Below are 24,794 nucleotides of genomic sequence, written 5' to 3'. Positions count from 1 at the left end.
CAATATTCCAACAGTGACCTAACCAATGTCCTGTACAGCCGCAACATGACCTCCCAATTCCTGTACTCAATACTCTGACCAATAAAGGAAAGCATACCAAACGCCGCCTTCACTATCCTATCTACCTGCGACTCCACTTTCAAGGAGCTATGAACCTGCACTCCAAGATCTCTTTGTTCAGCAACACTCCCTAGGACCTTACCATTAAGTGTATAAGTCCTGCTAAGATTTGCTTTCCCAAAATGCATTACCTCGCATTTATCTGAATTAAACTCGATCTGCCACTTCTCAGCCCATTGGCCTATCTGGTCCAGATCCTGTTGTAATCTGAGGTAACCCTCTTCACTGTCCACTACACCTCCAATTTTGGTGTCATCTGCAAACTTACTAACTGTACCTCGTTGGGATTACTTGGGAGTGGAAAGGGCCTGTGGTTGCAGATGGTGATTGTTAGGATTTTAATATTGCTGTGGCCGAGGATGAGAAAGGAAAGCATCCAGACTCTGCACTTGGGTGGACTCTTAATGGAAGTTTAGAGCCATAAGTGGTGAAAAGGTTTAAGGAGCAAAACATGCCAAAGGGTTAAGTTTTGTTTAGGTGATGTAGAGTTACACTGCCCCCTGAGATGCACTTGGTGGTCAAGTGGTGTAAGGTAAATTCAGGCAGGGAGACCTCCTTTTAGGGGAATGTCACTGCTGAGGCCATGCTGCTGATAGTCTTCCACAGTTGGTTTGTCTCTGGGGTGTATGGTTAATCACATTGATCTAATGGGAGATGTGGACAATGGGAGTGAGAGCTGATCCAGTTCCTCGGTGGTTTGGTTGGAGAACGCAGTGAGAAGCACAAATGGAAGTTGTGTGTTTTTCTGAACACCCTTCACCTTTCTGATGGAGGAGACACAACCCATACGGTGCCTCAATGTGTGACCTTATGGCTGTCACAGCATAATTGTTGCAACATAATGGCCATGTCCCTATCTTTGGGCCAAACATTCCAGGAGTGGATTGTAACCTGCATGAAGAGCTTGATCAAAAGTCTCTGTAATGTGTCTTGCACCATTCCTGTTCCCCTATCACCCCATGCTGTCGATCCACACTGACTTCCATTTAACTATATCATGATTTTAAAATGGTCAACCTAGTTTTAAATCCCTCCATGGCCTTGTTACTTCCTATATCTGTATCCCCCTCTAGTTCTGTTGGTCAACCACCATTGGCAGCCGAGGCCCCAAGTTTGGCTCTGTCTCCCCTTATGACCACTTGGAAAACTGCGTTTGTTCCAGCCCCAGTACTTGTGGGTCCGTCATGAAAGTTAAAGATGTAATTGGTCCCGCAGAGATAGCATACATTAGTTCAGTCTTCCACTGGTTCCAGGTAACAGTTTATAATAACCTATGGGCGAATACCTAGCTATCTTTCAGACTTTGGTTACTTCTCTACAGAGAGAGAGAATCTTTCTGCAATCTGAAGGGATTCCTCTGTTACCCTACCAGGTTATCTACCCCAAAACCATTATTTTGTGGGGCATTCAGGCATCCTGCTTGCTTGGGTCACAGTAATGCTCACAGTAGAACCTGGGGAGTCAGTTGCATACTTTATATCTTTGATCCCATCAGTATGTGTTTGTGCTGTTACAAGCATTCTTATTGCTCTGATACTGAGAATGCAGTGATGTGCTTGGTGCCATGGGGTTTGTAGGTTCAGGGTGATGGCACTTCAGAATCTGATGCAGCGAGTGAACAGAAAGCTAAATCACTGGCTGCTCTCGATCTGCTTCTTTAGGGTTTGGCGCAACTGCAGCAACCGGTGGTCTGTTTGGGAATAAACCTGCAACTGGAGCCCTTGGAACAACGCTAGGAGGTGGATTTGGATCAGGTGAGCTGTTACACCTGGTTGGGGAGTGGAAATATACAGGATTAAGGAGGTGGAGGCAGATGTCTGGAATTCACCCCAAACAGAGGAGATGGCTGGGCAGTGCAGGCAGCCTCCGGGTTAGCAGCTCTGAGCTGACCATTACTGATCCAAGCTGAGCTACTGGAGGGGCTCCATAGGAGCAGAAAGAGGCCATTCAGCCCCTCCAACCTATTAGTCTATCCGCGGAAGTTTAACCAGGGTTCCCGGTGTTGTGCTGGAGAGAGGTCCTGACTTCCAGTCCTGTGTGTGAAGTGTCTCCTGATATCACCTCTAAATGGCCGGGCTCCAATTTTAAGATCAAGTTCCTTTGTTTAGATGACCTCGCCACCCCTAAAAGGGAACCACTTCTGCATATCGAATTGTTTATCATTTTAAGTCCCTTGATTAGATTCCCCCCCCCCACCACCCGCCTGAGATTCAAGTCCAAGCCAAGTTTACTTAACCTTCTGCCAGTATCCTTGTTCAGGAGATGTTCTGGTTGACAGGCGAGGATGAAGCACTTCCTGAGGCACTGTAAATAGCCAGAACTTTTTGTCTGGATCATTACTCGATGCCCTTTGCGATATGTGCAGGGTGAGAACCTGCATGATGTGTGCTACTTTGTTAGAGTAAGCAGGCAGGGCCTGATCAGAAAGTGGGGCCCAGTTAAATGTGGAGTTCACTCCCATGTAGGATTAAATTACTCTTTTAGATTAGATTACTTACAGTGTGGAAACAGGCCTTTCGGCCCAACAAGTCCACACTGACCCGCCAAAGCGCAACCCACCCATACCCCTACATTTACCCCTTACCTAACACTACGGGCAATTTAGCATGGCCCATTCACCTGACCCGCACATCTTTGGACTGTGGGAGGAAACCGGAGCACCCGGAGGAAACCCACGCAGACACAGGGAGAACGTGCAAACTCCACACAGTTGCCTGAGGCGGGAATTGAACCCGGGTCTCCAGCGCTGTGAGGCAGCAGTGCTAACCACTGTGCCACCATGCCGCCCCCACTAGGCTGCTGAAGCTGCGTGGTATTGAATAATCCTCAGCAAGATAAGCACGTGGAGATACCAGGGCTTGATGTTCTGGTTGACAGGCGAGGATGAAGCACTTCCTGAGGCACTGTAATTAGCCCGAACTTTTTGTCTGGATCATTACTCGATGACCTTTGCTCCACGTGCAGGGTGAGAACGGGCGGCACGGTGGCACAGTGGTTAGCACTGCTGCCTCACAGCGCCAGGGACCTGGGTTCGATTCCCGCCTCAGGCGACTGACTGTGTGGAGTTTGCACGTTCTCCCCGTGTCTGCGTGGGTTTCCTCCGGGTGCTCTGGTTTCCTCCCACAGTCCAAAGATGTGCGGTTCAGGTGAATTGGCCATGCTAAAATTGCCCGTAGTGTTAGGTAAGGGGTATGGGTGGGTTGCGCTTCGGCGGGTCGGTGTGGACTTGTTGGGCCGAAGGGCCTGTTTCCACACTGTAAGTAATCTAATCTAAAAAAACCTGCATGACGTGTGCTACTTTGTTAGAGTAAACAGGCTGGGGCTGTGCTGTGGTCTGATCAGAAAGTGGGGCCCAGTTAAATGTGGAGTTCACTCCCATGTGGGCTGCTGAAGCTGCGTGGTATTGGATAATCCTCAGCAAGATAAGCACGTGGAGATACCAGGGCTTGAAAGCTACGCTGGGAGTAGTCTTGCACAGAGCCTGAACACAGACAGACCACTGGACCTGAATCTACCCTAAAGCCCATCTCCTGGTTTCCTAGTAAGAATTGAGAGAGCGAGAGAGATGGGGTGAACAAGAACACAGGTGTCCTTGCCCCTCTGGTGTTAAATGCCCTTTGGCCCAATCAGCGGAAAGGTGGTTTATCCCAGCTGCTGTTTACAACCAAGATATCTGCACATCATCAAAATGAGGAAGTCATGTATAGACAGACCTGTTCGCACAGTCCCCTGTCCAATTGACAACAGAAAAGGGTGAAAGATCTGCACTGTTGCCCCACATCCACCGAGAATTGCAACTCCTGATTGGCAATGCCTTTGTTTTCTTTTCCTAGCTCTGGGTGCTGGGCAGACCTCCCTGTTTGGAAGCACTCAGCCCAAGTTGGGCACCACTCTTGGAGCCGGAACGTTTGGAACAGGAGCCTTCAATGCACCCAATGCCGGAGTGGGATTTGGAACACCTCAGGCCCCTGTCTGTAAGTAACCATCAGAACAGGCACGTGTGACTCTCTGTCTCTGTCTGCTCACATGAAACTCTTACTGTCCCTATCCGAACTCTCTCACTCTCCCTCTGCTCACTGACCAGTGTTGGCTTGTTAAACAGCCCCTTGCTTCATGTAAAAGCAAAGTGACTATTTCAAATTCTTCTGTGTTGTTGCCCCTCCCTATTGCTACTGGCCTGCCGTCTCTCAGCTCTGAGATCTCTAGTCTCTGACACCCAGATTGTAATCACTGTTGGTGAATGTGTGTCCAGCTGCCTGGGCTCGAAGCTTCCTTTAGGCCCATCTTTAAATTTATCTCTTTCGCCTAGCATTGTCATTTTTATTTATTATTGCTGAGTGAGTTAACTGCAGACCTGTTAAGTGTAAATCCGCCTGAATTGCTTTCGAGGTGGTGACTTTGTCCATTGATGTGGTGTTAAAGTGGTCTCCAATCTGAATATAAAAGGGAGATTGGGCTGTGGTTCAGTGAGGCATGACCTTCCTGCTGTATGACTCACTCGTCCTGACTGGGAAGCCCGATGTGCGAGTGTCCATTTTCAGGAGTGGGTGGGGTAGTGCAGTTCACCTTGAGCACGGTGCCAGTATCCCCTGTCACCCCATCCTTCATTGTTGGAGAGTGAGCATTATTAAATAAGTCAGTTAATGCTCCCTGTGACTGGGCAGCCGTGTGTACTTTGGGAGAGAAGATTGCTATTTGGTCCGTCACGCCAGTGTCGCATTTCTTTCCAAGTGGAGGTCAGTGATTTGAGGGCCATTCTTTTGGTAATGGCCAGACAGAGCTCCAATCCCACCTCCGTGCTCAGTGGAAGGAGATCATGAGCAGGGTGAGGCTATTCAACAGGCTCCCCCATTTGGTTCACTCAGGCTATCTAATAGTGACAGTAACTTTCTTCCTGTCCTTGTAACCCTTGACTCACTTATCAATCAAAACTCAGTCTAACTCTTGAATGCATTCGGTGATCCAGACTCTACTGGTGCCTCTGGACAAGAATGCCGAAGACTGACCCTCTGCGAAGAAAGTCCTGCTTCTGTCTCTGTTAAGTGGGGTAACCCCTTATTTTGAATCTTTCCCCTAGTTCTAAATTCCTTCTCCAGATCTACCTGTCACAGCCCCCTCAGGATCTTGTGTTTCACCAAGGTTACCCCTGGTTTTTGTAATCATTGTAAGACAGATGCAGGCGTAGGCCATTCGGCCTGTAGTCTGCTCTGCCATTTGATGAGAATGTACTCATTTCTGGCCAATTGGATCAGTCTTTCCTCAAAGGACGCACCCTGTCCAAAATAATCTCGTGAACCAAATGTAAGTATAATTTCCTCTAAGTAATGTGACCAGAGTGGCCCTCGTGCTTTGGGTGTGGTCTATACAAATGTAAAGAAATGTTTTATGAACATCCACATTGGAATGTTGGTCTTTACGGCATTTCTCTTTGGTAGGACTTGCTTAACCTGTAGTTTGATTACTTGGGACTCATGAGGACAGAGTTCCCTCTGAGCTGTCACATGTTGCAGACTCTGTCCAATCAGACCCTGTTAATTTTCCTCCTGTCAGTGATAGCTTCCATTTTCCCACATCGTACATCTGCCCAGTTATTGTCCCCTCACTTTACCCATTGTTATCCCATTTCAGGCTGTTTGTATCCTCTTCACAGCTTTTCTTTTGTGTATCAACAACAAATTTGGCTATACTGCATTCATTCCTTTCATCCAAGTCAAACATATTGATCATGAATGGTTGAGGTCCCAGCAGTACTCCCTATGACACTACTTAGTTTGATAACCAGAAAATAACCCATTTATCCCCCCTTTACCCATTCCTACTGACTAGACAATCCTCTCTCTCCATGCTCTAATATCACCCCAAAGATCTTCAGCTGGTATCTTGTGAACAGCCTTTTATAAGGATGTTGAGGGAAAGCCTTTTGAAAATCCAAATGTATTCAGTTTATTAATTGGGAATAGTCTCACCTACATCCCAAGGAGGAATAAAATAAAAGTATTCTCTGCTTGTTTACCTGTCCAAATCTCTGTTACAGGCCTGACTGACCCGAATGCCTCCGCCACACAGCAGGCTGTTTTACAGCAGCAGCTCAATGCTCTGGCCTACACCCCTTTCGGAGATTCTCCACTCTTCAGAAATCCCATGGTTGATCCAAAGAAGAAAGAGGAGGTACGGTCCTAGTCTGTTGTTGCTCACACGTGTGCCCATGATCCAGGCCTTTGATCTTTAATCTGGATCAATTCATAGTGTTTCACTGAGATACTTGGCAAGTCCCCAGCCATTCAATGCAGTTATAGTTGTGCTCGGGGATTGCATTGATGTCTCAGTAATGTGTAACATTGATGTAGCCTCAATACATTCTTTAGTTCAAAAAGGGCTGCTTCTCAAAACTGTATAGAATTGGTTTGCCCTTTCAGTTTCTTTGTACATTTTTGTTATCAAGAATGCTTGCCTATCTTCATCAACCAAGGCACCGAAGTTAGGATACAAAGATGATTCTATTTCCCGATCAAAGTATGATTAGGCTTTTCATAATTCATTTCTAAATGTTGATTGTTCCATTGAGAAATACAGCATCCATTTTGTTCATGGAACACTGCAAAGATGCTTTGAATTTGGTAGATCTTTCAGTTTTTAAAATGAGAAAAAAAAAATGTGTGTTAAGTCTTGGAAATATGCATTTGACATGAGAACGAGTCACTGCAATCCAGGTCAGTTACAGTTTGTTGTAAAAATGTTTTGATTCAGTGGAGAGGCTCTTTGGGCCTTTTAAGAGTGAGTGAAGATTAAGCCACATCACCGTGGGTCATTGGATTAGAAAGGCAGTGTATTTTTATTTCTCTTGTGTTTTTAATTGTGGACTGAAATGAGAAAAGATCTGTTTTCGAACTGGTTGGTTTCTGGGTGAGTTGGAGCCAAGGGGGACTGTGTGCAAATGGACGTTCAGTCAGCAACGAGTAGCTGATTGGTCGGTGGACTTAGTGATTAGTTATTCATATCAAAGGTCTGGTGCTTATCAACCACTGTGACAGCAGGTAGCTGAAGAGGCTGAGGCTCTGAACAAGGCACAGAAGCCTCAAACGTCGAGATTATAATGGTGCTGAAAAGCACAGCAGGTCAGGCAGCATCCAAAACACCACCAGCTCCAGGCTCTCTGCTACAAACTGCACTTTAAGCCCGAAGAAACCAATTTATTCAAGAATGTTCTGACTTAGTAAATCAGAGACTGTTTACATCGCGCTATGGCCCCAGGAGAAAGCATTTTGAAAAGGAAGATGAAGAAGCAATGTTCTGACCAGCACAAGAACCAGTTCAGCAGATCCTTTGAACAAGGTCAACTGAACTCCTTTCCAGATCTTCCCCCTGCCCTCAACACCTGTATGTTTTTTTCCTTGCCTGTGTGTGGGTGTCTGCGAGAAAGTGAGGACTGCAGATGCTGGAGATCAGAGCTGAAAATGTGTTGCTGGAAAAGCGCAGCAGGTCAGGCAGCATCCAAGGAGCAGGAGAATCGACGTTTCGGGCATGAGCCCTTCTTCAGGAAATCAGTGTGTGAGGGTGTCTCTCTCTGTCTAAATAGAGTTTATAAGGATTTTAGAATTTGAAATAGTTCTGATGTTTACTGGTAATAACCTGGTTAAGTACAAAAACCTGGTCTGTGCTTTCAGTCTGAAAATCAGGTAAATTGAGAAATTCTGCATTTTAAAAGAAATTAAATTTTTGCAACGGAGAGCAGGGCTTTATTTCTAGCGCCCCATCCCTGGGAGGCATAACAATTCAGCATTACCAAACGGAGAGCAGTAAAGGCTGAGATTGATTTCTTATGAAGAAGTCAGTGGATGTGTAATCATGACAACTAAAAGATGCTGAGCTACTGCTCTGGCCTGAGCAAACTGAAAGGTAGAAGAAGCCAGAGGGGCCCAATGGAAACCACCTGGCCTGGTGTTTTAAAATGAATTGCTTTCCTTTTTGCAGCGATTGAAGCCCACAAACCCAGCAGCCCAGAAGGCACTGACTACCCCCACCCACTACAAGCTGACTCCCCGCCCTGCCACCAGAGTACGGCCAAAAGCCCTGCAGGCCTCTGGCTCCTCCAAGTCCCAGCTCTTTGATGGACTGGATGATGATGAACCTACATCTCTATCGAATGGCACCTTCCTGCCCAGGTAAATGCTTTTAACCCTCGTGACATCTCGTGCTCTCTCTCGCGCTTCTTCCCTTGCCTGCCCCCCCACCGCCGCTATCGATCTCTTACCTTTTCATAACAAATCTTATCACTGAGCAGAATGTGTCTTCTCTTTAGCAATACTAAAGTGTTTTGCCGTCCCCTTGCCCAGGGCATTTGGTAATTATACAAATTGAAGGGGAAAGGCAATGTTTACACTCCACAACATTACTACAGTCCACTTGTCAAGTCGAGGCATTACAATGGAGAATGCATCCATTAATGCTGATTTAACCTTTAACTGTGCCAAGCTTTGTTTAAATTTTAAACCCAGTGATTGACTCTGACAGTCAGGACATTGCTCTGAGAAATGAACTAACGAATGGTTATCATGAGACAGTATAAAAGTCTCATTTAATCACCTAAAATGGTCAAGGTGCTTATTACTGTTAATTTAAATAAGAAACTTCTATCAAGTTTCTTCAGTACACTCTTCAGTAACCTTGTTTACTAGAAGTAAATGTTCGGTTTAAACATGTGGCTAAACTGGCTATCAGCTAAAGCATTAATCAGGGTTAAACCATATCCCTCTAACGTACACACTAATACACAGACAGGATGAGACAGAGCAATTGTTTGGAAAATAGAGAAAACCCTGTTGATTAGAATTCCAAGCTAAGAAGATGAAATGAGGTGACTTTCTGTCAGTTCCTTTAGTTTCTTGTCAATGGGATCGCATTGCTGTCTGTCTCAGATCAACGAAAGATCCTTGGTTTGGGTAACATGTCAGTTCAAAATAATTTAACAATCAAGTCAGTAGTTCAGATTCAGTTTGAGGTGATCAGAATTACTGATTTCTAGAACTTTCTATGATTCTCAGGAAATATTTCTTCGGGGGGGGGGTTTAAGTGTACATTGTTACTCAGAGCACTGCTTCAAAAACAGAAGTTAATGGAAAGGCAGATATGGCAGCACCTGTGAAGAGAAATCCGTGTTAACGTTTCAGGTCTGAGGAAGGGTCTCTCAACCCGAAAATATAACTCTGCTTTCTCTTCAGAGCAATGCTGCAACTAATGAGCTTATTCAGTAACTTCTGTTTTTTGTTTCTGATTTATAATAGCTGCAGTTCTTTCAGTTTTCAGTAAGCACTGCTTTCTTGCAAGCCTGTTATGACTGAACAACTTAGCGAGGTTTAAGATTTGTAGCTCAGGTTGAGGTTTTGGATGTACCTTTGCTCGCTGAGCTGCAAGTTTCATTTCCTGACATTTTGTTACCCTACTAGGTAACATCTTCAGTGGGCCTCAGGTGATGCAATGCTGAAAATTCCTGCTTTATATGTTTGGGTTTCTATCAACAAACACATCGAGTTTAACCCCATTTACCACCCCCTGAGAAAAGGAACAGGAAATGTCTTCACCACAGGAAATAACATCACCATAGGAAATTACATCACCAACCCAAAGAAACCCATACATATAAATAGAAAGCAGGAACTTTCAGCATTGTTTCACCTGAGGCCCACTGAAGATGTTACCTAGTAGGGTAACAAAACATCTGGAAATGTACCTTCCAGTTCAGTGAGCAAACCTACATCCAAAGCTGAACAACACTCCAGTCTGTGGCAAAATAAACCAAAAGTCCAGAGGCTGTTGCTAGGCTGTCTTCATCACGAGGCCCTTTCTGAAACAGTCTATTTGTCTGGCAATTAAGATTATAAAACAATTTTTATCTCTCTTATTGAACATTTCCTTCGAGTGCAGACAGCAGACTTATTCCTTAAAGTCTCATTGTAAATCGTTTACAATCCTGGCATAGTGCTAATTTTCAGTTTTCATAATCCAAAGTATATTTATGTACCCAAAAATATTTAAGGTGTTTTCTTTTTATGAAAGTTTAAATGCTTCCAAAAACCAGGCAAGTTAACAAAGGTGGTGCCTACAGTTGAATATGGGTATGCTTGAGGTGGGCCCATGGAACTCAGAAAGAGAAAGCTATTAATATAGACTTGGTGGGCAGATACTGAAGGATGTGCTAGAAATGGGTTTACCTAAAAAGGTGTAATTGGGTGAAGTTTTTTAAAAGAAAGTGAAGAACACTGTCAGTTTTCAAAATGAAGATATGAGAACATTAACAAATAGTAATGTAAGAAAAACCAGTTAGACCAGAGTGTGCAGTTTTTGACCACCCTGGTGTGGAATGTACACTAACATTGCAAAGTGCAAATAACTGAGGTTTGTCATGGTAATTTGAAGGGAATTTCCCGTTCTAGGTAGAGCATGTTGAGCTACTGGCACGATTGCCTCTGGAGCAGGAAAGGCTGAACAAAGTTTAAAACTGCAGGGGTTTGAAGGATTTTTCCATATTTGGTTAGTGGGTAATCAGGTTGATCTATTTTAAGTCCTTGCAAAATATGGGGATAAATCTTAACGTAATGTTTTGAGTGTGGAATGTATGAAGTAAAGGTCTGAACTATCAAGCAAATTTGAATAAATAATCATTGGAAGGTGGAGATTTCCGGACAGAGGGATGAATTGGGATTGGTGCAGGGCTATGGGGGAACACATTGCCCCAATGGGATTAGTTTTGGAATAATTGAGACGAGATTTTAGTTGCATTTAAATTAGAGATTTGAACAGTTGTCTCTGCATTATGAATAATTTAACTACATTACCATACCTAGTAACTAATTCAGCAAACGTTCCATTGTGCAGGAAGAGCATCAAGAAGCTGGTACTGAAGAGCATGAATAACTCTACTCTGTGCTCGCCTGTACTCTGCAAGGAACCAAACGATTTGGCCTCACCATCAGACTATCCAGAGAATGGAGAGAAGTGAGTACAATAAAACACAAGCAGAAGTAGGCCATTCAGCCCATCCAGTCTGCTTTACTATTAATGAGGTCATGAAAAATCAAATAATCTCAACTCCCCTTTCCTGTCTTTTCCCCATAACCCTCGATTCCCTTCCTGTTAAAAATCTCTGCATCAGCCTTGAACATGCTTCATGACCCAGCCTTGACAGCCCTCTACAGTAAAGAATTCCACAGACACACTACCCTCTGAGACCAGGTTTCTGTTCTGAGATGATGCCCTCTGGCCCGAGTTTCCCCTTGTGGGATAGTGCCTGTCTTTCTCTATCTACTCTGTCAAGCCCCTAAATATCTTTAATGTTTTTATAAGGTCACCTCTTCTAAATTGAGTACAGATTCAACCTTCTCAATCTCTCTTTCTGAGGATTGACTCTCTTTGGAAATCCCCTCCTCGCAAGGAAATGAATGCAGAGTTTTTAAATATCTTTAATAGATTCTTCATTACCAAAGGAATGAAAGATTTTATCAGGAGTTTGCAAGAAAGTGGGGTTGAGGTAAAGATCAGGTCTGCCATGATGATGTGGAATGGCAGGGCTGAGTGGCCTACTCTTCTCTGTTGATGGGTTTGTAACCTCTCCTTGTAAGGGAGTCCTTTTGAGCCAGGTATCCCTCTCGTGAATCTTGTCTGGACTGCTCCCAATGCCAGTGTAGCTTCTCCGAGATCAGGAGACCAAAACTAGTTACCACAATCTCGGTGTGATCTAACTCCTGTTTTAATAGTTGTAGCAAGATTTGCCGAGTTTTATCCTGTATTCCTTTTGAAGTCAAGGCCAGTCTTCCATTTGGCTTCCCTCTCATTTGCTGCACTTGGAAATTAGTATTTTGTCATTTATACAATGGGCCCTCAAACCATCTGTGATGTAGCTTCCTACAGTCTGTCTTGGTTTAAAAAAGCACTGGCACTTCCATTCTTCCTGCTAGAGTACATGATCTCACATTTTCCCACTTTATATTTCATCTGCCGATTATTGCCCCTGTCACTTAATCTGTCGCTATCCCTTTGAAGGCTCCATTTGCCTTCCTCCACACTCTTTGTTTATTTCATCTGCAAAAATGGCTACAATACACTTTCATCTCTCATCCAAGACCTGAATATAGATTGTAAATAGTTGTGACCCTAACACTGGTCCCTGTCGTACTCCACGCGTTACAGGTTGCAATTTTGAAAATTCTCGATTTTTGTCTTCCATTAGGTAAGCAGTCCTCTAACTGGACTAATAGAAAATCCTGCAGCACCTTCCATTACAGTATTGTGGGTCTAGCTCTAGCAAATGGGTTGCAATGGTTCAAGAAAGTAGCTCACCACGACTGCCTTCTCGGGCAATTAGGGACAGGAACAAATTCCGACCCAGCCAACAACATGCACTTCCTATAAATAAGTAGCAAAAAATATACTCTGGATTTCTCCTCGTGGCTATCCTTCAATTTGATTTTCTCATCTATGTGAAGGTTAAAATTGTCCAAGCTACTAACTGGTCCTGCAAAGTAGGTTTCAGTTTATATTTGCCTAATGAGAAGGGCAGAATAGTGATCATACTTTTCCAGATGTTTAAAAATACTTTTCCAGTCAGTGCCACTTTGCTCCCTCCCCATAATCCTGCAAATTTTTCATTTCTCAAGCATTTATTTCACTCCCTTTCTCAGTTGCTCTTGTGAATGTTTGTTTGTTTGTACCTCCCTCCCACCCTTCCACCATCTCATCTTCTGACGCCTAGCTTGTACTTTGGGAGTTGAACCTTACATGACGAGCAAAATTCCCCAGGTTAGTTTCACCGTGGAATTACGTAGCCCAGAAGGAGGCTTTGTGACCCATCGTACCTGTGCTGGGTAATTGGAATAGAGACATCCAGTAAGTCGAGAAGTTTTGTTGGTGTTGATTTCTCAGTCTAAATCTCAAATTTCATTCAGAAAATAGTCTGGAGCCATTCCTGATAGCAAGGACCCTTTGGTGCTGCCTGCAATCTCCACCTTTGTCACAAATGAATGCTGCAATGATTTACCATCTTGGTTCCTCCTCACAGTGAACAAGAATGTCGGTTGGAGAGAGAGGATAATGACCAGCAGGAGGTGAATAAATGCTACACCAACACCATAGTCAAACCGATCCCACAGACACCCGAGGGAGTAAACAGCAACAGACACCAGAACTCCGCTATGGACGATACCATCACTGAGATGAACTTGAGGAACAAGCTGCGAAATGGTATATTGGAAGGCAGCAGTGAAGATCCATGCTACATCGATGGGTCCCTGAGTGTGGAGAGGGATTCTGAGATAGATGACAGTTTACCACCTCATCCCGCAGGTGAGCCCCACTGTAGGTTAGAGTTATCCAGTGTAGTTTTCTTACCTGGTGTTTACAATTGGAACTGGGCATTCACTTGTGACAATTGTTTTTAAACATGTAAGATTCTTAGGGAGCGTGGCAGGGTAAATGTAGATGAGCCACTACTTCTGGAGGAAGCCTGAGATCAGAGGCGTAATCTCATGGTAAGGAGTTGCCCTGTTAAGAGATGAGGAAGCTATCTCAAGCTGCTCTTTGTTCTTATTTCTTCTAAGGGTAGTGAGTTTTCTATAGAAGAATCATAGAATCCCTACAGCATGGAAAGAGACCATTCACCCCATTGAGTGTGCACCAACTATCAGAGCATTCCACCCAGACCCCCTCCCCTGCCCCAAAAAAGTGGTGTTGGGATAGCTAGAGCAGTGATTGTTACTCAGCTAGTATTACAGAGCCATGGTCTGATCATTGGAAGGTGGGATTTGAAACTCCAACATGGCAGTTTGTAAATGGGAGTTCATATAATGAGAGAGATCTGGCATTAAGTAATGGGAGTATTAGACCATTGCAATAAAAACAAACTGACTCATTAATTATGTTTTGGATGGCACCCTCTTGTTCTTGCTCAGTCTGCCCGGTGTGCAGTACTGGCTGATGGTTAACCTAGCTGTGAACTAGCTGCTAACTCCAGTCCTTCTCCAACAAGTTAGCTGGTGAAGGATCGTATTGGAATCGGAACACAGGTACTGCTTCGATAAGGGGCTTTGTACTGGTTACAGCAATCATCTAATTATTAACTCCTTAAGGGGTACTGTAACAAAACAAAACTAAACTAAAAGGACATTTATCAAAATTAAACAACCATTGGTTTGGGGCCTGCTGATGTGCTCCAGGCCTGGGACACCCACTGGATGTTTCAGAGCTCAAGCCCACCAGTAACCACTGCATGGGGCAGGGGGGAGGCTTATAACAATATGACCAGGGCTGTGAGATGGCGGCTGTGAGGAAAGATCGGCTTGGTTTGCTTTCCTTTCCTTAGTATGGAAGAAGCTGAGAGATGACTTGGTAAAATAATGAGGAGCTTGGATGGGTGCCCAGCAAAGCTGAGTGAGTTCTGGCAGAGAGACCGGGAGCCAGGGGCACCAGTTTATGCTGGTTGATAGAAGGATTAAAGGTGACTTGAGCAAATCCTGGGAGCCATTGCTGAGTTTGGAGGTTGAGGCAGAAGCTTTCAGCTCGCTCACACCTGAAGGAATTTAACTTGCAAGGTATGGCCCATGTGCTGCAAGATGGGATGAGAATGAGTGGCTTGTTTACACAGCTGGAGAAGAGACGGTGAACTGAGTGGGTCCTTTCTATGGTTTCATAACCACAGAAGAGGGGCAAGCAGTTGGTTAATGTAACCAACTGAACAGCCTACTGCCAGGATGTGTTAATGATACAGCCTTAGGCAGGGCCAGCAGCAGCATAATGAGGAAGACCTCTAATGTACTGTCACCACCCGATGAAGGAGCAGCGCTCCGAAAGCTCGTGCTTCCAATTAAACCTGTTGGACTACAGCCTGGTGAAATGTGATGTTTAACTTTGTACACCCCAGTCCAACACCAGCATCTCCAAATCATGACCCTTCCTGGTGAAGGGCTTATGCTTGAAAAGTCAACTCTCCTGCTTGGATGCGGCCTGACCGCTGTGCTTTGGCAGCACCCACACTGTTCAACTCTGATCTCTAGCATCTGCAGTCCTCCCTTCCCCTGTCACATGGCATGGCCAAAGCTCAACATGGGGCAGAAATAGAACAAAGTACAGCCCTTCAACTAGTAGGGCATGGGCTCACAGAACCTAAATAAACATGGAATACCTTCTCCATAGCCCCACAAATCACACCTCACCTGGGAAACTGTGAACCTGCTTGTGAGTAAAGCTAGTCCAGGAGACTTTTTCCCCATAGTCATGATGTGATACCATACTTGTCTTTTTGTTGTTTATCCAAATGGTACTGATGGTGTGCAATCTATTTTAGGCATAGTGCTGACTCGAGTCGGTTACTATACCATCCCCTCCATGGATGAACTGGCCCAACAACTGAACGAGAATGGAGAATGTATCGTGGAGAACTTCACCATTGGCCGCAAAGGTGAGTGCTCAACAAATGAAACTTCCAGAATGCTGAGCAGCCTGGATAGAGTGCGCATGGAGACAGTGTTTCCACTAGTGGGGACGGATGAGGACCCAAGGGCCCAACGTCAGTGAAGGGGCACTCTTTTAGAAAGGGGGACTTTCTTCATCCAGAGGGTGGTTAATCTGTGGAGCTCGCTGCTGCAGGTAGCTATGGAGGCTAAGTCGCTGTATTTGAGAGGGGTTTTTGATTAGTAAGGGAATCAGGTTATCGGGAGAGACAGGAGAATGCAGTTGAGAAACGTCAACGCCAGTTGAATTTGAGGACAGACATGATGGGGCTGAATGGCCTAATTCTGATCCTGGATCTCCTGGTGCTGATGACTCACCAACAGCTGTCAAGGGCAGCTAGAGATGAACAGTAAATGTGTGTTTCGCTAGTGACACACTCCTTCCTAGGAATGAGTCAAAATACAAATCTGATTGGAACGAGCTGTTGTTCAGTCACTTTCCCTTTCCTTGCAAACTGGGTCACTTTCTTTTCCAGTCTGAGAAATCTGCCAAAGCTTGTTCATTAGGAGTTAAAAATGTAATCTGACTGGGAGGTGAGAGAGGTTAAAGAGGAAGGCAAGGCCCAGGATTAGGGCAGGGTGCGAGGGGGTTACCTGCTGGGGGAGTGGGGGAGCATGGTCTGAGGCTGGTGCCGGACCAGGTATTTGCTGTTAACCTGCTTATTTTAAAACCCAGGTTACGGGTCTATATATTTCCCTGGCGTTGTGAACTTAACCAACATGAACTTGGATGAGATTGTGCATGTCCGCAGGAAAGAGGTGATCGTTTATCTCGACGATGAGAAAAAGCCCCTGGTGGGTGAGGGCCTGAACAGGTAACAATCAGACTGAGTGACGCTGTGGCATCGGGATGGGCTGTGAAATACACATGGCATTTTAAGGTTATCCAAACCTTGAGCCATGTCGGTGTTTGGAATTCACAAGAACAGAAATTGCCTGAAGTTTAAGTGAGATCCCAGCAGCAATATCAGACTCCACTGTCTGCATTGCAGTTGCACTGTGCTTCCAGGATGGATTGGCCTCGGAGTGAACATGGCATAGTTTCACCCAAAACATTCCACTGTCTGATCCCCCTTCCCAGTACTCCCATGTTTGAATTCCTTGTAATCAGGTTACCACCTCACTGTTAGTGGAGATGTGACTTTCTAATGATATAATTGATGGACCGTTAATCCAGAGATCCAGCTAGTGTTCTGGGTACCCAAGGTCATATCCTGCCACAGTGGGTGGTGTAATTTGAACTCAACAGGAGGATGTAAATAAGAACCTAATGATGACCATGAAACCTTTGCTGATTGTTGGGAACCCCCTTCTGTTTCACTCATGTCCTTTTAGAGAAGGAAACTCACCCTTACTTGGTCTGACCCCGTGTGACTCCCGACTCTCAGCAATGTGCTTGACTCTTCACTGCCCTCTGCGGCAATTAGGGATGGTTAATAAAACCAGTGATGCCCTCTACATGTGAATAAATGTTTAAGTTAGCTACCAAAGCAGCTCTTTCCAGTGTGACAAAGATCAATGTTCCTTGATTGTACTTGCAAATTCCTCTGCATTTTTTGACACAGGGATCACTCTATCCTTTTCCAAAATCGCACCACTTGTCCAAGTGAATGGGGATTATATTCACTTACCTTTTGAGCCAGTTCTGTATCCAAATGGCTTTTTCTCCCTGTATTCCATGAAATCTAACCTTGCTGACCAGTCTCCCACAGAACCTCAATTTCTTTAGTCATCCAGCATTCCCTACACCTACCAGCCTTCCCTTTCACCCTGACAGGAATATACTGTCTCTGGAATCTTAGCTCATTTCTGAAGGCTTCCCATTTTCCAGCCATCCCTTCCCCTGCGAACATCTGCCCCCAATCAGCTTTTGAAAGTTCTTGCCTAATACCGTCAAAATTAGCCTTCCTCCAATTTAGGACTTCAACTTTTAGATCTGGTCTATCCTCTTCCATCACTACTTTAAAACTAATAGAATTATGGTTGCTGGCCCCAAAGTGCTCCCCCACTGTCACCTCAGTCACCTGCCCTGCCTTATTTCCCAAGAGTAAGTCAAGTTTAGCATGTTGTACATTCACATAGTGAATCAGAAAATTTTCTTGTACACATTTAACAAATTTCTCTCCATTTAAACCTTTAACACTATGGCAGTCCCAGTCTATATTTGGGAAATTAAAATCCCCTACCGTAACCACCCTATTATTCCTACAGATAGCTGAGATTTCCTCTCAAATTTGTTTCTCAATTTCCTGCTGACGATTAGGGGGTCTATATTACAATCCCAATAAGGTGATCATCCCTTTCTTATTTCTGAGTTCCACCCAAATAACTTCCCTGGGTGTATTTCCGGGAATATCCTCCCTCAGCACAGCTGTAATGCTATCCCTTATCAAAATGCCACTCCCCCTCCTCTCTTGCCTCCCTTTCTATCCTTCCTGTAGCATTTGTATCCTGGAACATTAAGCTGCCAGTCCTGCGCATCCCTGAGCCATGTTTCTGTAATTGCTAAGATATCCCAGTCCCATGTTTCTAACCAAGCCCTGAGTTCATCTGCCTTCCCTGTTAGGCTCCTGGCATTGAAGTATTTTTAAGTTAATCAAGAGACTTATCTCAATGAGACGTATATAATCAAGAAAGAACCCAGTCTATTCACTATCGTAGATTAACAGCAAGGCTATACTTAAATTTATTCACTTATCTGTTTCTGTGCTGTGACCTCTCCCAGACAGGATCTGTTTAATTTTCCCAGACACACTCTGGTGTCCCAGTGATACATGAATTCAACAGCAAAAGCAGTAACTGTGGACTCTGCTGCCCTTATATATAATGGTGGAAATTTGGAACGAGACCAGAATGCTGCAGAAGCAGCATTTCGACACCATCTTAGTTCAATTTTCTACCTTGTTTTCAAAGTTCCTCATGACTCAACCCTTGCTATCTCTCTTTCAGCCATACACTTCTCCATGATGTCTGTGCTGTTGTAATTCCAGTGTTCTGTAAATTCACAATCTTAATCACTCCACGATTAGCAACAATATCTTCAGCTTCTTCCCTCCCACTTTGGCCTTTATCTGTCTTTCTAAGGCACTCCTTAAATCTGAACACTTTACATGAGGTCAGACAACCAACAATTTGGTTATCTGACCTCGTGTAATGTAGTTTAATGTTATATGTTAAAGGCAATGTATGAATAGAAATATTGTTTCATTATGTCCCCAGTTACGGACTTGCTAATCTTTTGACTTTTCTTTCTTATTCATTGAACCTTTCTTTGTAATCCTGACCCATTCTTGCTGGTCTGATGCTGTTGAATGATCTCTGTTACCTTTTTGTGTCTTTTGGCCCTCTTTCCACTATGGGATGGCCTGTGGCATGTGATGCTCTCGCTGTGACCTGACCTTAACATTTATTTCCCTTTTTTATTAGCAGTGCCCTTGTGTATAAATTGTGTTCACCGTTTTGTGTTCTTGTGTTTTTCTGCAATATGTTCACTTTATCCAACCCCACCACCCGAACCTTCGATTTCTTTCCTTGTTTGATAAATTTTCTGCCCTCGTGTGAAAATTGAGTGACACAACAGGAAGAGGCCATTAGGCCCATGGTACCTGACTGTTTGAAAGAGCTTTCCAAATATTCCCGTTCCAAATATCCTGAAAAACCCATGATGGTTAATTCTCCAGGTCCCTTTTTGAAATTCTTGTTGAATCTGCTCTCGGGCAGTGTGCTCCAGATCCTAAAACTTATTTTTAAAGTAAGTTATTTTCCTTGGCTGTTTTATCTCTATCTTAAATTGTCATCTGGTTACCACCCATTATGCCAGCAAAATCGATAGCAAGGAAGAAATCCTTCCTAACTCTGCACACCTATTAAAGCTGTCCCACTCCTGCTGTAAGGAGAACAATCCCAATTCTTTCCATTTTTCCAAATATCCTCAGTACCACTTTAGTAAAGTTTCTCTATAAATGATGCCTTCTGTTGGGCTGCAGTTGTATGGGTTCCATTAGCCAAAAGCCATTCTTTCTATTTGAACTGTTTCATCTTAGAATATTACATTTTAAATGTACTGTATTGGTTCTAAAGGAGCTTCATGAAAACTCTATAATAACACCCTAAATTCTCGCTTTTTCTTCCATCCTCTCTCTTTAACTGCCTCCGTCTCTGCAAAGACGAGCTGAGGTAACGTTGGATGGAGTCTGGCCAACTGACAAGACCACTCGCTGCCTGATCAAGTCCCCTGAGCGCCTGATGGAGATGGGTTTTGAGGAGAGACTGGAGAGCTCATCGCGGAAGCAGGGCGCTCGCTTCCTGGAGTACAGGTCGGAGACTGGCTCCTGGGTCTTCGAGGCAAGTGTTGACCTTGTTGCATTTCATCTTCAGTTCCTTCTCCTGTCTCGACCAGGGAGTCTGATGCAGCATGTTCACAGGGTGCACTGAGTCAGGAGCAGGTTTGAATCTCACTAAGGCTACAGACTGTGAGTATGTTAGATTTCAGCTGACTAACTATTCCTCACCCCTGTGCCAGCTTTCCTTTTGCTATTGCCCTCGGTCCCTTCCTCTTCACTGGCCATTGTGGAGTAGGATGGTTTGTGGCACAAACATGGCAGAGGCACCCAAGTAGCTGGAAGGGAACATGTACGAGTGGTACTCTGTAACTGTAGGCATTCTCTGAGTAACAGCAGTCTTCAGTGCACCAGTGCAGTTTTTATAACTCCGTATTGGACATAGCCTGTTGTGCTGCTGTTTAATCTGGAATTTCACATGGTTTAGATCGCTGACGCTTCACTGACACAGCCCACTTTGCATTGCCTCCTCTCAAACATCCCCAATTGTTTGAGGCAGTATCGGGCTTGGCTGAATGTGGAGCACTCTACCCAGGATCCATGGTGCGAGGGGAAGTGTTTCATCTCTGCATTTGGATGTTTACACAACTGCCCCTCTGGTAAAGGGCCTTCAGTGCTGCAGTACTGAGTACACTGCACTGTCTCCTACATTGCAATGGTGACTGCACTTAGAAAATGTGATTGATTTGTCAGAGGTGCTCTGGCTGTGAAGTGTGCTCTGGGAATTATCTAGCTTTGGTCATTGGAATCTCCCAATGACTGCTGCTCTATAATGACCAAGGCGATCTTGGGGTTATACCCCTTGGAGCTCGCGGTTTGATCCCTGCATTTTCCCTTTCCAGGTAACACATTTCTCCAAGTATGGGCTTCAGGATTCGGATGAGGAGGATAGTGAACTGCCTTCAAAAGCTGAGACCAAGAAGATGAAAACAGCAGCTCTTCCTGATCAGCAGGCAGCACAAGTCTGCAAGCCTGTCAAGAACCTGCAGCTGGAGGTAACTCCCCACCTAGCCCCTCTGCCTGTCTTAGTGCACCTCCTTCCCAGCATGGCATTGTAAGTCTGCCAGGCTGTCCCATTCAACTGGCCCATACCTGATCATTTTCTCAACCCCACAGACCTGCCTTTGTTCCATGTCTATGTATACCCCCAACCAAAAAGGCTTGCAGCAACCTGAGGAATGTGACTTCAACAAGACAGTCTGGATTGTGACAGTCCAATCAATGAAAAGCAGTGGTTCTGGTGGTTAGTGCACTGGCCTGTCATGTCATATGGCTATGGGGTCCAATCCCACTGTAGAGACTTCAGCATGCAGTGCTGACCTTTCAGTGCAATGCACTGCTTGAGGGAGTTCAGGCGAAAGCTCTGTTTGCGTATTGCATCTTCCTGTATGGGTCGTAGGGTGTTTGGGACCTGGGGAACTCTCCCTAATGTGTGGGACTTGTGTTTATCCAATAACCAGTGTTCTTGACAAAGTAGTTAATCACTTTCACATTTTGCAGTGTGGGAATCTTTCACTGTTTGGTCACATTTGCAAGCATTTTTATACCTAAACACTTTGAAAGGCTGTGAAGGGAACTTCATCCAAACATGGAGTGGCCAGCAAGTTACCGGAAATGCTTTTTTCTTATTTTTTTTAAAGATGATGAAACCTAGAGTTGTTAGCTTCCTCAATTTTTGAATATAGAATAGCACGCATCTTTGGGCTGTTTTCATATCTGCTCATTTGGGCCTGCACTATGAACCAGTACTGCTCTGTGATCTAACAGCGCTCCACTTTCCCATAGAGCCCCCTGATGCAGCAGCTGGGGCGTGTGACCGAGTTTGACAGCGATATGGCTGACATCACCCAGGAGCCCATGCCGGACAGTTTACTGGATGAGGACATCAGTGAGGACCAGGAGCTTGTGTCAGCTTCCAGCAACATTGCATCCAGCTTGGGCATCAACCCCCACTCTCTTCAGGTAATGAGAGCTCTGTGAATGGCACATAGTGCTGGGGCCTGGCATCCTTCACTGTGGTGACCCTGGGGAGTGAGGTGAGGTGCTGCTAAATGCCTAAGGGGTACAGCTGTGCAGGCAGAAGCAGATAACGGCTGAATCACAAATCCCACTCACCGGCCACGTAGCAGAACACTGCATCAAGGTAGAATGGGTTGGTACCTGACCTGAAAATGTGTTGCTGGAAAAGCGCAGCAGGTCAGGCAGCATCCAAGGAGCAGGAGTGTCGACGTTTCGGACATGAGCCCTTATTCAGGAATGAGGAAAGTGTGCCAAGCAGGCTAAGATAAAAGGTAGGGAGGAGGCACTTGGGGGAGTGGCTTTGGGAATGCGATAGGTGGAAAGAGGTTAAGGTGAGGGTGATAGGCCGGAGTGGGGTGGGGGCGGAGAGGTCAGGAAGAAGATTGCAGGTTAGGAAGGTGGTGCTGTGTTCGAGGTTGGGACTGAGACAAGGTGGGGGGGGGGGAGGGGAAATGAGGAAACTGGAGAAATCTGCATTAATCCCTTGTGGTTGGAGGGTTCCTAGGCAGAAGATGAGGCGCTCTTCCTCCAGCCGTCGTGTTGCTATGGTCTGGCGATGGAGGAGTACAAGGACCTGCATGTCCTTGGTGGAGTGGGAGGGGGAGTTGAAGTGTTGAGCCACGGGGTGGTTGGGTTGGTTGGTCCGGGTGTCCCAGAGGTGTTCTCTGAAACGTTTCGCAAGTAGGCGGCCTGTCTCTCCAATGTAGAGGAGGCCACATCAGGTGCAACGGATGCAGTAAATGATGTGTGTGGAGGTGCAGGTGAATTTGTGGTGGATATGGAAGGATCCCTTGGGGCCTTGGAGGGAAGTGAGGGAGGAGGTGTGGGCGCAAGTTTTGCATTTCCTGCGGTTGCAGGGGAAGGTGCCGGGAGTGGAGGTTGGGTTGGGGGGGGTGGTGTGAACCTGACGAGGGAGTCACAGAGGGAGTGGTCTTTTCAGAACGCTGATATGGGAGGGGAGGGAAATATATCTCTGGTGGTGGAGTCCGTTTGGAGGTGGCGGAAATGATGGCGGATGATGCGCTGTATATGGAGGTTGGTGGGGTGGTAGGTGAGGACCAGTGGGGTTCTGTCCTGGTGGCGATTGGAGGGACGGAGCTCAAGGGCGGAGGAGCAGGAAGTGGAGGAGATGCGGTGGAGGGCATCGTCGATCACGTCTGGGGGGAAATTGCGGTCTTTGAAGAAGGAGGCGTACCTGACCTGAGTGGTTTCACTGAGACTGGACTGCGGGATGATACTTCCTGACCTTCTGAAATCCTTATGGCAATGAGGGAGGTCAGAAGGAGCTCGTTCCTCCTCCAATTCTAATAATATTGCTTGGAGAAGTAGCAGGGGAATAGTGATGAATGGGAAGCACTCCGAGATCAGAGAGACCTTGGTCTGTATGTACACCGATTCCTTCAGGTATCAGGACAGGTGGACGAGAAGGCAGACACTATACCTTTAGCTAATGCATGGAGTTGTAAAAGCCAGGAGGTTATGCTCAAATTGTATAAAATGTTGGTTAGGCCACAGCTTGAGCATTGTGTGGTTTTGAAAGCCGCATTTCTATGAGGGGTGTGATAGCAGTGACAGGGAGAGATAAAAGGGTCACATTTGTGATGAATAAAGTAGGGGATGTAGACAGGAAGAAACTTTTCCTTTTGGAAAGGGCATAGATTTAAGGTCAAGAGGCTTATAGGAGATGGTGAAAAAGTTTCTTTTACCAGAGGGTGTTGGGAATCTGGAGTTCAGTGTCTGTTAGGGTGGGAGAGGCAGAAACCCTTCAACATTGAACAAGAATTTAGATGTGCACTTGCAGTGCTAAAGCATTCAAGCCTTACAGACCTAATACTGGCTTCAAATGGTCAAGTCCTTGTTTTTGACTGGAATAGGCTTGATGGACTGAAGGGCATATTTCTATGCTGGAGACCTGACACTTTTTCAAATTCCATGTCATGGTGAATCAGGATCTGGCTTTGGCATTTCTGCCACATGGCAATAACTCAATGCCAGTCACCCAGTTGTCCATCTCTCAAAAGAAACACCCCTCCCCTCCCCAAAATACCCTTTCTTTCATTGTCACTTTTAATGATCCAACTTTTGAATCACCGTTTTTTAAAATAAATAAATTGACAGACTTTGAAGACCCATTCCCCTGATTACAAGGCCACTGTGCCACTGTACTCATGGGAGCTTCTGAAGGTTTTCAACTGGTGATCAAAATCAGAAACCCAAGCTGGGGCAGTGCTGTGGGGTGGCTTAGTGGTTAGCCTCTCAGTGCCAGGGACCTGGGTTCGATTCCAGCCTCGGGTGACTCTGTGTGGAGTTTGCACATTCTCCCTGTGTCTGTGAGAGTTTCCTCCCACAGTCTAAAGATGTGCAGGTTTGGGTGAATTGGCCATAGTTTGCAGGCTAGGTGGGTTAGCCAAGGGAAATGCAGAGTTACAAGGATAACGTAGGGGGTGGGGGTGGGTGGGATGCTCTTCAGAAGGTTGGTGTGGACTCAATAGGCTGAATGGCCTGTGTCGACACTGTATGGATTCTTTGATTTCCTTCTGTGTGTCTCCAGGTAATGAAGGCCTCGCTGTTGAGTGAAGATGAGGATGTAGATAAAATGCAAAATCAGCACTTTGCACATTTGACAGCTGATGACCATTGCCAGCGGATGTTACCACGGCAGATCTTGCTAAAGCAAGGGGAAAGGTCGAAAGGTCTGGGTAAGTGCTGCACTCTTGATGGAATTGGTATGACTGACAATTACACAAAGCTAACGGCGCAGACTTCCCCACTGTTGTTCGGGGTGCCTGATGTTGTGGTACGGTTCACCAGAAATGTT

At 45.4% G+C, this 24,794-nt stretch overlaps 1 protein-coding gene across 2 annotated transcripts in view; it reads left to right on the top strand.

The window, feature by feature from the left end:
• The window catches only part of nup98 (nucleoporin 98 and 96 precursor), an 81,267-nt gene that overhangs the window by 33,529 nt on the left and 22,944 nt on the right, over positions 1–24,794 (top strand). For both annotated transcript variants that reach the window (XM_060826380.1, XM_060826378.1), the window contains 12 exons: positions 1,782–1,874; positions 3,954–4,094; positions 6,155–6,288; positions 8,092–8,282; positions 10,993–11,112; positions 13,172–13,455; positions 15,452–15,565; positions 16,294–16,432; positions 19,784–19,961; positions 20,800–20,952; positions 21,743–21,919; positions 24,528–24,675. In XM_060826380.1, the coding sequence (XP_060682363.1) occupies positions 1,782–1,874; positions 3,954–4,094; positions 6,155–6,288; positions 8,092–8,282; positions 10,993–11,112; positions 13,172–13,455; positions 15,452–15,565; positions 16,294–16,432; positions 19,784–19,961; positions 20,800–20,952; positions 21,743–21,919; positions 24,528–24,675 (1,872 nt within the window). The remainder of the gene's footprint in view (positions 1–1,781; positions 1,875–3,953; positions 4,095–6,154; positions 6,289–8,091; positions 8,283–10,992; positions 11,113–13,171; positions 13,456–15,451; positions 15,566–16,293; positions 16,433–19,783; positions 19,962–20,799; positions 20,953–21,742; positions 21,920–24,527; positions 24,676–24,794) is intronic.

Source organism: Hemiscyllium ocellatum, chromosome 6, assembly GCF_020745735.1.
Source record: "Hemiscyllium ocellatum isolate sHemOce1 chromosome 6, sHemOce1.pat.X.cur, whole genome shotgun sequence".
NCBI lineage: Eukaryota > Metazoa > Chordata > Chondrichthyes > Orectolobiformes > Hemiscylliidae > Hemiscyllium > Hemiscyllium ocellatum.
The sequence above is the reverse complement of the archived record's forward strand: the minus strand, read 5'-3'. Positions and strand labels throughout refer to the sequence as shown.